Source organism: Pelodiscus sinensis, chromosome 27 (assembly GCF_052426305.1).
Source record: "Pelodiscus sinensis isolate ZL-2025 chromosome 27, ASM5242630v1, whole genome shotgun sequence".
Taxonomy (NCBI): domain Eukaryota; kingdom Metazoa; phylum Chordata; order Testudines; family Trionychidae; genus Pelodiscus; species Pelodiscus sinensis.
In genome coordinates, this window is record NC_143078.1 from 9,099,913 (window position 1) to 9,112,219 (window position 12,307).

Sequence of the window (12,307 nt, forward strand, 5' to 3'; positions counted from 1 at the left end):
AGAAAGCGGCCTCGGGACTCTTCCATCTCCCAGTGTAACCCACACCCCTACAGAGTGGGGTTCGCTGTCGCACGTACTGAATGAGAATAACTTCTAGAGAGAACAACAAGTCTGCTCTGCAGCCTTCCCTGAGAGCCAGCTGGCTTTTAGCTCAGGATGTAGAAACTCCTGCACTAAGCTCCAGAGGGCCCAGGGTTAGTTCTGCTTGTCGGTGTTACACCAGCACCAGCACAGACCTTTGGATTTCTCCCAAAGAGAGTTGCCCATCTTGCTTCCCCTAGAAGCCCTGAACAGGAGGAAACTCTCTGAAAATGAGTCCTGCCGTGAGGGCAGGGGACTGGACTCGACGACCTCTCAAGGTCCCTTCCAGTCCTAGTATTCTATGATTCTATGAAAAACGGGCCAGTTGCTGGGGACAAGGGAGGGATTCTCCATCTCCCTCTTCCCCGTGAGGAGAGAAGCGCTAGGATCCCAGGGAGCCCGCAATGCGTGTCCTCTCTCAGCACACCCCCAAACGACAGAGCCGGCAGGGGATGGAGGCACGAGACGCCCAGCAAGGAGCATATTTGAGAGGACCTACCCAGAGGCAGATTGGGAGGGCTGGACTGCAGGTCCCTCGTGATCCCGTGGTTGGGAGTGAGGGCTCGGCAGCTGCTCATCTTCAGGCTGGGTGATCTGGAGGCACTGGAGGCCTCAGAGCTTTTGGGTTTGGCCGTGAGGTTCAGTGGCTGTGAAGACTCCTGGGTGGGGGAAGAGAGACAGGGAGGAGGGAAGGAGTGAGGCACATCCCTGGGTGATGCCGGGAGGGCAGGAGGTCGGCAGATTCGGGATGGTACCTGCATCTGGAGATGGCCTGCGCCCGCGGGTCTCTTCAGCGTCGGGGGAGGAGGGCTGTGCAGCAGCTGCATGGGGTACTCCACTGCAGAGGGGACAGCAAGAGGGAAATTGGCGAATGAGGTCACACGAGGGGCATCGCACCCAGTAAGCTGCCAGAAGCAAAGGGCAGGGGGGATCTACGAAGGCCTGGTCTGTGCCTGGAATCCACCCCAGCAAAGTAGCACTGCAGCTGCCATTGGCCCTGGGGGAGCTAAGCCCCGCTAGAAACCAGCCGCCTGCGGAGCTCGTTCCAAGTGCAGACTCGGGGCTCAATCCCCCCAGGCTGGCAGGGATTCAAGTGTGTTACTATGAGTTGTGTTACTCTCGCACCTTGAGCTCCGCTGCACCAGGTGCTGCAAAGACACACAGGAGGGGTTTTTACCCCCCGCTTCACAGAGGGGGAGTCGAGCCCCAGGGAGCCTAAGTGGCTTGGCCAAGGTCTGGGACAGCACTGGGAATTAAACCCAGGTTTCATTTTGGTCCCTTCACTGCCAGCTGCACCCACTCTCTCCAAGAGGGGGGAGATGGCCAGAGATCTAATTGAGAGCAAGGATGGCAGAGCCACACCCCAGAGCACTGCCAGAGGCAAAGTGGCCGGTGAATACAGTGGCCATTCCGCACGCAGCGGTCGGCTCACGCAGAACCAGGGACTCTGCAGACGGATGCCGTGACCACAGGAAAGCTGGCTCGCTGGGCTTTCAGGAGAGGATTCCCTCCCACCCGCACAGCCAGGTAGAGATGGGCCAAGGAGCCCTCAGTCAGATCATCAGAAATATCCTCAATTTGCCTCCCCAACGGCGGCCAAAAAATTGTCACCGTTTCTCCTCCCTGCCACGTCTCAGCTTCCTAGACAACTTTCCCTAGTTCTCCCTAAGCTGCCAGATGCTGAGATCACAACCAGAGAAATGGCAGGATTATGTAGAGGGTGTTGGGGGGAGGGGGGGAGTCCTTTCTCCCCGCAACACCTCCCCCTTTCTGCTCACACCTGTCAACATACATAACATAAGAACATAACAGAAGAACATAGGAACGGCTGTACAGGGTCAGACCAAAGGTCCATCTAGCCCAGTATCCTGTCTGCCGACAGTGGCCAGCACCAGGTGCCCCAGAGAGGATGGACCGAAGACAATGATCAGCGAATTGTCTCCTGCCACCCTTCTCCAGCCTCTGACAAACATGTCGCTTCCCCAATCCCTCTAATACCGTGTGCCCTCTGCCTGTCTTACCTGGTTTGCAAGGGATGGGTTGGATAGGAAGTGCTAGCTGGGAGTCTGGGGCCACAGGAAGTGGCTGGTGGCTGGGAGGAAAAGCTGGAATCATGACATAGGGCATGTTGACCTGCTGGAGAGAGAGAAGCCAACTCACTAACTAGGCCACAAGGAGCTAATCCCCATTCACAATGATAAAGGATTTTCACGTGCAGGCAGATGAAGAGCTGGGATGTGAATGGGTAACTGGTTAACCCATTTCCCGGTAAGGTAGTGGTTAACTGGTACCTGGGAGCAGTCCCCTGCCCACAGCCTGCCACAGGTGGAGGGCTGCAGCAGCCCTGCGGGGGTAGAGAGCCCCCCCCCCGATGTGGGGAGCCAGGAGCAGACGTTTGGGGCTGCCGGCCTCCTGCGTGGGATCTCATTTAATCGGTTAGCTGGGTAGCAGGGATTTTACATCCCTAGTGAAGAGGAAGGGGGGTTGGAGCACCCATGGCGCAGGGGCTCAGGGTGGGGAATCTCCCCCTTACCTGGATCTGTTGCTGCAGCAGGTTAATCTTGTGCTGCTGCTGGATGAGCTGCTGCTGCTGCTTGGCGATCTGTCAGAGGGGGAAACAGCATTGACACAGGGGCTGGAAAAAGCCAGCCACCCGAGCCTCGCCCAGGGCCATTTGCCTAGTGGAATGGCTCACCTCTGAGGGGCTAGGGAAGGGATGCGAAGCCCAGACCCCAAGCAAAAGAAACCACAAAGACAACTGGTCTGTGGAGATGCCAAGCCCGTAAAGGCCAGGGAGGGCTCAGCTTTGCTGATGGGAAGGTTCATGAGATGGTACCTCTGGGACTGGCAGCGCCCCTCTGGTCAGAATGTATTCCGCACCCCTCCCGGGACTGATCCAGAGCCAGGGAGCTGCCTCGGGGACAGCTGTGGAGGCTACGTGGATGCTCTAATTTGGGTAGCATGAGTGGAGCAGGTTTCAACTGAGCTAAACCACAGGGCTCAAACTAAGACTAGAGGGTCCACACAGGTGTTTGCACTGGTTTAACTCTACCAGGCAAGGCCACGGGCCTTTGGCTCAACCTGTAACACCGCAGGTGTAGGTCTGGAGGAATCAGTGATGGCCAAGATCCTTCCACAGTGAAAGAGGATCATGCCAGCCAGCTCTCAACCCAGACTGACAGAGTATACAGTGCCCCACATGCCCTCTCTCACCCGAGAAAGACAACCATCACCCCAGTCAAGGGCCAAACTCTTTGGCACCTATGTGTAGCCTCAAAAATTCTCCCCTCCTTCCCATCTTAGAAGACTACCTGGGCCATGAAGATCCCAGCTTGGAAGGACAGAGTTACAGCAATGTATTTTTTAAAAATCACGAGAAAACAAAAAAATGGAGCCACTTAAAAGCTTCCACCTTCCCTCTGGAGGAAATATGATCTAAAGGGAGAGCAGAACCAGGACAAAAGAAGCCTTATTCACCTCCTTCACAGAGAGGGACACTGAGGCACAGAGAGCTGGAGTAACTCATGCAAGGTCATGCAGGGAGTTCGTGGCCAAGCCATGAATTGAACCCAGCTTTCCTGACTCCCAACTCAGTGACCTACCCACCAAACTCTTCTTCCTAGTACACGTCCCAGGTTTCCACCTGAAATTTAGTTTCATCTACATTTCATAAAACAGGAAATGCTGCAGCGTAAATGCCTTGGAACGTCTCAAACACTACATCCGATATAAACTCTTGCACCAGCCCCTGGGTGCTTAATTTAGCCAAACAGCACAAACATTTCCTCATTTTGAAAACATTTCGATTTTTGCTCGGAAACAACTCGCCGTTCCCAAATTCCTTTCCATTTCATTATAAAGCAAATTTCAAAAGCTTTAAAATGGTCGAAATGGAAACAAGACATGCAGCGTGACCTGAAGTGATTTCTACCCCCGGAAATGTCAGCGAACCAAACAATCTGATATTCAGCCAGCTTTATATTCTATGCCATGGTGATGAATGGATCAGGTAGAGCCAAGACTCTGGTACACCCTACCGACATGTGCTTGCTGGGCTACTGGCTTTGGGTCTGAAACTATTCCCTAGGGATCCGAGACAGAGTAGGTGAAATAGATTCTCCAGAGTGGTAGCTGAATACCTGCTCCTGCTGCTGCCGAGCCAGCTCCATCTGCTGCTGCTGCTTCTCAAACAGCATGGCCGCCATGTTCTTCTGCTCCGAATGGGCCGTCAGAAGCTGGTCCCGCAAGGTAGAGAGCTGGTTGATCATGACGAGCAACTGCAGCTCCTTCTCCGCTAAGCTCTCCTGGGTTCCTGGCCCAAGCAAGTAACCCAACAGCAGAGGGTGGGTAAACGGTGTCTGGCTGGCTTCACAGAGCAAACTCCAATTCTTCTACAAGGTTTAGGGTCCATCTACACCGGTGTATATCAGCACATGGATGACGTGATCTGGCTAGCTTGGGTACCCAGGCAGTGTAGCTGCAGGAGCAGCAGATGCACAACCCACCCATGACCCTGGGTGGGAACCTGAGTGGCTAGCCAGTGCTGCCAGGGTTCCCCTGGTAGCGTTATTCCAGCTAGCTAGATCAAAGCTTTCTTGGGTCGATACATGCTGCAGTTACACCTCTGACGGAGCCAGCAGAGAGCTTAGCTGGGACTTGGACACAAATTCTCTAGATACTTTATTGGAGAGGTTGGTTTGTGCTTCATCCCTTTAGTATGTGCTCTGGAGTAGGGATGGTGGATAGGCTGCATGAGAGCCTCTCCTTCACACTGACGGGCTGCAGCAGCCCACGGCCCACTGGGGTTCCACCTGCAACCCCGTGGCCCCCATCAGCCCTTCAATGTCCCAGATGCTTCTTGCACACAGGAACACCGGAGCCCCACACTTGCCTGCTCTTCTCCCTCCTTCCCAGCACTTCTGGAGCACTGTGAATCAGCTGATTTGCACTTTCCTCCCCCTCTCTCCCAGAGTTGGAACACCACAAACAGCTGAGTCGCTGCATTCCAGCTGGAGGCAGGATGGTAATGGAGCGCAAATTAGGTGATTTGCAGCTCCTCCAAAAGTGCTGGGAGGGAGAGAGGGTGGAGAAGCAGGAAGTGTGGAGCTCCGGTGCCCTGGTGCATGAGAGGCACATGGGGTGGGGCAGCCAGGGGTTTCACAGACCACAAGTGGAGCACCAGTGGGCCGCATGTAGTCCGTGGGCTGTAGGTTGCCTGCTTTAGAGAGTCACATATTAAAGTACTGACCAGATAAAGACTCACTAGGACTGCTCATATTTTTTCTCCAGAAGTCCAAAGAAAATGGGTACTTGAAATTCCCAATTTTGACCAAAACTGGAAAAAGGGGGAGAGAGGATGTATGCAAAATCCCCCCTCCCCCCCCCCCACAATCACACCTCCTTTTCAACCTGGTCTAAGTTCTACTCTACACTATGCCCCTGTCTCGCCCCCTCCCCATCGATCACAACTTCATCTATGTGACTAGAATAGCTGAAGTTGACACACTTATTGCAGGGTCTTCCATGAGGTAAAGTAGGTGGGGACTGCTCTCCCATCGACCCCAACTACTCTTCTCATCCTGGTGGAGTATCGGAGTCGATGGGAGAGCGCTCAGAGGTCAAGTTATCGCATCTAAGGAGACACGATAAATCAACAGCAGGTGGATCTATTGCTGCAGTGAAGACAAGCCCTAATATTCACACACACAAGGCAAAGGAGAAAAAGGGCAGGGAGACGATGGGAAAGTAAGCGGGGAGAAAGGGATGGCAGTCACTCTACTGTTTACCTTTCACCTCTTTGGATTCCATGGTGCTTCTACCCAGAAGCCTTTCTTTCCAGTCACTGGAGAGTAACTTCTCAATGGTTGGCATAACTATCACAATAGGTGTGTACAGGGTGTGGAGAAAGACAGAGAGAGAAGTATGAGAGACAATGTTAGTCATGGTTATTGATTGTCCTCACGATCTATGAGGCCACATTGCTTATCACCAGCTCATGGTATTGTTCAAAGTATGTTCATTTATGTATCAGCGGTCAGAGCCTCTTTCAGAACTTTAGGGGAAAAAAACCCCTAAAATATGGTGACGAGTCTCAGAGGGGTCGCCATGTTAATCTGTATCTGCAAAAACAACGTGGAGTCCTGTGGCACCAAAGTGTTTTTTTACCCACGAAAGCCCAAATAAATCGAAATGCAGGACAATGTAGCACTTTAAAGACTAACAAGATGGTTTATTAGATGATGAGCTTTCGTGGGCCAGACCCACTTCCTCAGATCAAATAGTGGAAGAAAGTAGTCACAACCATATATACCAAAGGATACAATTTAAAAAAATGAACAAATATGAAAAGGACAAATCACATTGCAGAACAGAAGGAGGATGCGGGGGGGTGGGAAGGGGGAGGAAGGAAGGTAAGTGTCTGTGAATTGCTGATATTAAAGGTAGGGAGAGTGGGATGTTTGTGAGTTAATGGTATTACAGGTGATAATTGGGGAAACTGTCTTGATAATGGGTGAGAAAGTTCAAAGACTTGTTAAGTCCTTGTTGGTAAGTGTCGAATTTTAACATGAATGACAGTTCAGAGGATTCCCTTTCAAGTGCAGATGTAAAAGGTCTTTGTAGCAGAATGCAGGTGGCTAAGTCAAATAAATCGGTTTGTCTTTAAGGTGCCACAGGATTCCTCATTGTTTTTCCTAAAATATGGGGCCAGGATAAAGCGGTCCATAATAACATGATCTTAGTAGCTAATTGACCATTCATTATCAGTGGGAAATAGGTCAATGGAGGGATGATAGGAGTTACTATAGAGAACTTTCTGGGTGTCTGGCTGATGAGTCTTGCCCACATGCTCAGGGTTTAGCTGATCGCCATATTTGGGGTCGGGAAGGAATTTTCCTCCAGGGTAGATTGGCAGAGGCCCTGGAGGTTTTTCGCCTTCCTCTGTAGCATGGGGTACAGATTACAGCTGGAGGATTCTCTGCATCTTGGGGTCTTCAAAGTATTTGAAGGCTTCAATATCTGAGTTATAGGCGAGAGGGTTATTCTAGGAGGGGTGGGTGAGATTTTGTGGCCTGCACTGTGCAGGGGGACAGACTAGATGATCACAATGGTCCCTTCTGACCTTAGAGTCTATGAGTCTATAATGGAGACCGATGTTCACAAACCCGTCTTACCCTCTTTCAAGTTTCTGTGGAAATCTAACTTTTCCTGGCTGATGACGGCAGGCTCAAAAGCAGACCTCCTGGCGTCTAGCGCGTTGCTCACGGGAGATTGGGATTCCTGCAATGTACAAAAAATGACTCTCAATTTACTGCGTATCACTCCAAATCCCAAAAGGGAGAAGATTCACAGGTTCTAAGGGCAGGCAGGGACCACTGTGACCATGTAGTTTAATCTACGGAACACTGGCCAGAGATCCACACCCGGTAGTTCCTGTGATGGTGTGAAGAAAGGAGGAGAACACATACACTGACGTATATAAAAAAGCATGCTGAGCATCCGAGCAATATCCCTGCATGCTCCTGAGATAGACCCTTTGAGTGCTTCAGAAGATCTCAAAACACTTTACAAAGAAGCAGCTTCATAGCCTTTTTAAAAGGCAGGCTACTCACAGATTGTGAAACCATGGGAGAGGTTGAATAGCTTACTCACAAGCCTCTAACCACTAGACAGCATTTCTCAACTGGAGACTTCTCAATCCTGATCTACCCCATGAGCCTGGAGCACATTTAAAGTGGCTTATTTTTTCAGGCTGCAAACACTTGTTTGCAATGGTTGTCAATTATTTATTGCAATGGTGATGCCCCTCTGCAAATGTGACTCCCTCTGGGAAGGCAGGAATTGGAAACAGCAGGGTCTGAAGCGATGCAAGGAGGAGTGGCACAGTGGGGGGGGAACCCAAGAGCAATTAAAAAGGGAAAATGAAAGCGCAGCCACAGGTCTCCCCAGAGGAACTGGAGCCGTTTCTAAGGTGGCAAATCTGTGTGCGGCTTCAGCGGGGCTGCTGGTTCTGGCCATCACTCAAATAGCACGACTGACTCGATAATAGCAGCGGTGGACGGACAGCCTGTTTGGGGGAGCATCAAATTTCAGCTTTATTTCCTATGGATGAGGCGTCCATGCAGGCAGCAGACAGGGTAACAACAATGTTCTCTTGCCTACAGACTACACAGCTGCACGCCCAGGGGCCTAGGCTGGAACGTGGCATGACCCTCCCAAGTCTAAGAGGGCAGCTGGCTTCTGTCTCCACCTACCTGCAGGAAAGGTTAACCTCATAGTGCCAGACTGCACAGAAACGTGGGAAGAAAGATGGTTTAGACACAGGGTTGGGGAGCCTTTTTTGGGTCAGGGGCTGCTGACCCACAGAAAAATCAGTCGGGGGCCACACACAAGTGAGAAGGAAAAAAGAAAAACCAACCCTGCACTGACGTGGCCCCTGACTGTGAAGGAGAAAGACACTCCCCACATTCTCTTCGCACATGAGAGCCTAGGGGGGCTCAGACTAGTAGATTTTGTGTGCTCTAGCCCCACAGAGCCCCAAGCATTGGGGGCCAGATCCAGGCAAGCCGGGGGCCACATCCAGCCCCCTAGGCCTCAGGTTCCCCACCCCTGAACTTTAGGGGTTAAGGTGCCAGCAGGAACTCGGCAGGCAATGACACCTCTGACACATCCTTAGGATGCTTGAAGACTTGGTAGGCTGAAGGGGCTTGGTTACCATAGCGATGAGTGCATCAGAGACTCCTGGGTTAGACAGATGAATTAAGCAGCCAGCCCTGGGGTCAGCAGGTGAAACTGTACTGGCACAGACTTATACCACATGGCTTCCCATTGGCTTCATAAATCAGCATCGAATTTGGCTCGATGGAACGGCACCCGCTTACAGCAGGCTGGGATTGGGCCCTATGAGCTAGGAGAGCCTGAGTCTGGAGGCTACGAGGGGAAGGGGTGCAGGAGACTTAGTCCCACCTGTGGAAGCGCCCGGGGCTCAGCATTCTCCCTCAGCGGCACTCCATGCAAATCGCTGGCATGGGATTCGGAGCCGGCAGGGGCTGCCTGGGGTGACTCCTGACAGCTATCAGCCTTCTCTTCTGTCTTGATGGTGCAGTTCACCATGCTTCCCGCTCCATCGAGTTCCAGGTGGGGAGAAACAGGGCTCCTCATGGACATCCTAGGGGAGGAGAGAGAGGTCAGCATGGCGACAGGGCCAGAGGGGTTGTGCCGACCATACAGCCACAGTACCCAAGTTCTGGAGGCAGAACGGCCAGGAGCAGCCCGGAATAAATCAGTCAGCGAGGGCCTCCTTCCTTCCAGTCTGTGCATTCCAAGAGCTTGGGTCTTGGCACAACGTGCTGTTGGCAGGAAGCCTGTCCCCACAGCGTCACACCCAAGGGACATTTATGCAACTCTGAAACAGCGATTTCTCCTTCCCTATGGCTCCGAACAGACTGTCCTGCATCACCCTTTGGTGCCCAATTCCCCCAACAGCCCTGCAGCACAGAAATCTGTCCGAGGCAAGCATGGGGACTCACTGGGTTTCCACTACCTGGGGAAAGCGTGGGGATTCACTGGGTCTGCATCATCTACCTGGTTTGTTCTGCTACCAGGAGTAGGATAATGCCAGTTGCAAAGCCCCCACTGTTCATAGCTTCCTGAGCGTTCGCTGCTGTGGATACCGGCTTCAGAGACCAGGAGCTCCCAGGACCAAACCCAACCCACCTCCTATATGTGATGCAATGTGGTCACGAAGGCCTAGTAAAAAACCACATAGCGGCATGGAACATGGGGCCACAACAAGCGTGTGGACTCCTGAAAACACTACTGTACTTACCTAGCAGCTTTCTAGAAAGGCTCTCGCACCCACCACCCTCCAGAGCATGTGTGAGAAGAACCGCAATACCCATTGCCTTGATGAGCAATCTGAGGCTCAACTAGTCATTGACAGAGCAGCAAACAGAGCCCCGGAGCCCTGGCTCCCATGCAACGTGAGTCAGAAGACGGATACAAGACGTCAAGAGGCCTGGTCTCTGCACCCAGGCTCTGCCACTGAGCTGCCCACAGCTAGAGAGAGTCACTTCCCCCCTGGCTATACCTGACAATGCTCCCCAAAGATTCGCTCATTACCTTTCACACATACACCCTCAGGAAAGGGGCGAGTGTTGTTATCCCCTTTCCAGATGAGGCTCGGACAGGTCTAGGGCCTGGCATTTCAAAAGGAGCTGGGTACCCACAACTCCAGCGGAAGTCAGTGAGAGCTGCAGGGCCTCGGCTCCTCTGAAGAACTGGACCCAAGGTGAGGGGCTTAAGGATACGGTGAACCTGAATGAGACCTGAGGAACTCCTGGCGCCTTGTCTTGTGACCAGGCGACCCTGTATCTCCACAGAAGGGGCTCCTCCCAACTACCACATGGGCAGGACCAAGAAAAGTGGTGGAGGGATATCAGACTACATGGACTGCAGGATCTTTTGGAATGAGGCAGGTGGAGGGATACCAGATGAGATGGGCCATAAAGTCTTTTCGAATGCGGCAGGCGGAGGGATACCAGACTAGATGGACCGTAGGGTCTTTTCGAAGGCGGAAGGCGGAGGGATACCAGACTAGATGGGCCATAAGGTCTGTTGGGATGTGGCAGGAGGAAGGATACCAGACTAGATGGACCATAGGGTCTTTTGGAATGCGGAAGGCGGAGGGATACCAGACTAGATGGACCATAGGGTCTTTTGGAATGCGGAAGGCGGAGGGATACCAGACTAGATGGACCATAGGGTCTTTTGGAATGCGGAAGGCAGAGGGATACCAGACTAGATGGACCATAGGGTCTTTTGGAATGCGGAAGGCGGAGGGATACCAGACTAGATGGACTGTAGGGTCTTTTGGAATGCGGAAGGCGGAGGGATACCAGACTAGATGGACTGTAGGGTCTTTTCGAATGCGGACGGATCCCAGACTAGATGGACCATAAGGTCTATTGGGATGTGGCAGGTAGAGGGATACCAGACTAGATGGACCGTTGTGTCTGCTGCAGAATGGCAGGCAGCAGGAGACCAGAGTAGGCAGACCACTGTGGTCTGTCTTGGTGCCGCCTGCAATGAGACACTGGGCTGGACAGGTGGCTAGTTATGCTCGGAAGTGACAATTCTTATGTTCCAAAACGTGGCTTGGTGAGATCCCCCCAAAGACCCCGTAGAAACCGCCCGCACCTTGAGTGATGCGGTTTCCAGCCAGAGGAGGAGGGGAGCGGGGCCAGCGCGAGGCTGTGCAAGCTCTGGAAAAGCGCAGGGCAGCAATTACATAACAAACAAAGCCCAGCTCAAGCTGTGAATTAATCAAACCGCTGAAAATAAAACCTTCCTCTCAGGAACTTCAAACAAAAGAAACGAAAACAACAAGGCCGGCTGGGTAATGAAAAGCCAGTGCTCTGAATAGGGGACAAAAGGAAGTGGAACAATAGGGTGTTGGACAAAAGCAATAAAGTAAAGGGAAGTGTGACAGCTTAACAATGGGGCACTGTGCGCGCCAGAGTTTCTGATCTTAGCAGGGCTTTTTTATCTCGGTCCCCTGCCCTTCTCTGAACTAATCATTGCGCTTTCCAGGCTATTGGGTTTCCTTTTGGCTCGTACAGTAACGCCAGTCAGAAGCCTACATCTCTGAATTCTCATCCCTAACGCCGTCCGGCTTCTCTCTGGCCCCACTGCTCTCCCATCTCCAGCGACTGAACAAATGAATCCCCCACGTTAGAGAGGCTGGTGTCCCTTTCCCGTGCCCCTACACAGGACCCTCTGATAAAACATATTAATTGTATTCACTAGATTCCAGCCACGGAGACAATTAACATGTCTGAGGACAACCCCACTGACAAGGAATTGAGCCTTTGGTAAGCTCCGTCGAGAACATTTTTGATAAGGGAGGGATCCTGTCAGATCCACTTGGGATCATGTTCACACATGTTGGCTTAACACACAGGTTGGATAATATCCAGACTCTTTATAACTGGACCATCTCTTTGCTCTTAGCCTTCCACAAGTTAGCTACATTGACTTTCTTGCAATTGACTATGATTGGGGTCTTTCAGGTTAGACTCCCTCGTCGGGGACCATTAAAGCTCCCGTGGCATTTTCTGAGTAGGGATTTGCCCCAGTGGGCCAGGTGAAAATTGTCCCCACCTCCCAGGTATGCAACACCTTGGGCTTCTGTTGGTTTCTGCCCCAGAGGGAGCTTCACTCCGACTGA

At 52.2% G+C, this 12,307-nt stretch overlaps 1 protein-coding gene across 10 annotated transcripts in view; it reads right to left on the minus strand.

The window, feature by feature from the left end:
• SOX13 (SRY-box transcription factor 13) overlaps positions 1–12,307 on the minus strand; it is a 95,155-nt gene that overhangs the window by 15,681 nt on the left and 67,167 nt on the right. For 9 of the 10 annotated variants that reach the window (XM_075910107.2, XM_075910105.2, XM_075910106.2 and 6 more), the window contains 8 exons: positions 9,046–9,247; positions 7,254–7,359; positions 5,868–5,954; positions 4,221–4,393; positions 2,615–2,683; positions 2,103–2,217; positions 837–919; positions 581–740 (listed from right to left, as the gene is read on the minus strand). In XM_075910107.2, the coding sequence (XP_075766222.2) occupies positions 581–740; positions 837–919; positions 2,103–2,217; positions 2,615–2,683; positions 4,221–4,393; positions 5,868–5,954; positions 7,254–7,359; positions 9,046–9,246 (994 nt within the window). In that variant the 5' untranslated portion in view covers position 9,247. The remainder of the gene's footprint in view (positions 1–580; positions 741–836; positions 920–2,102; positions 2,218–2,614; positions 2,684–4,220; positions 4,394–5,867; positions 5,955–7,253; positions 7,360–9,045; positions 9,248–12,307) is intronic. The other variant, XM_089773689.1, reaches the window with a different exon arrangement.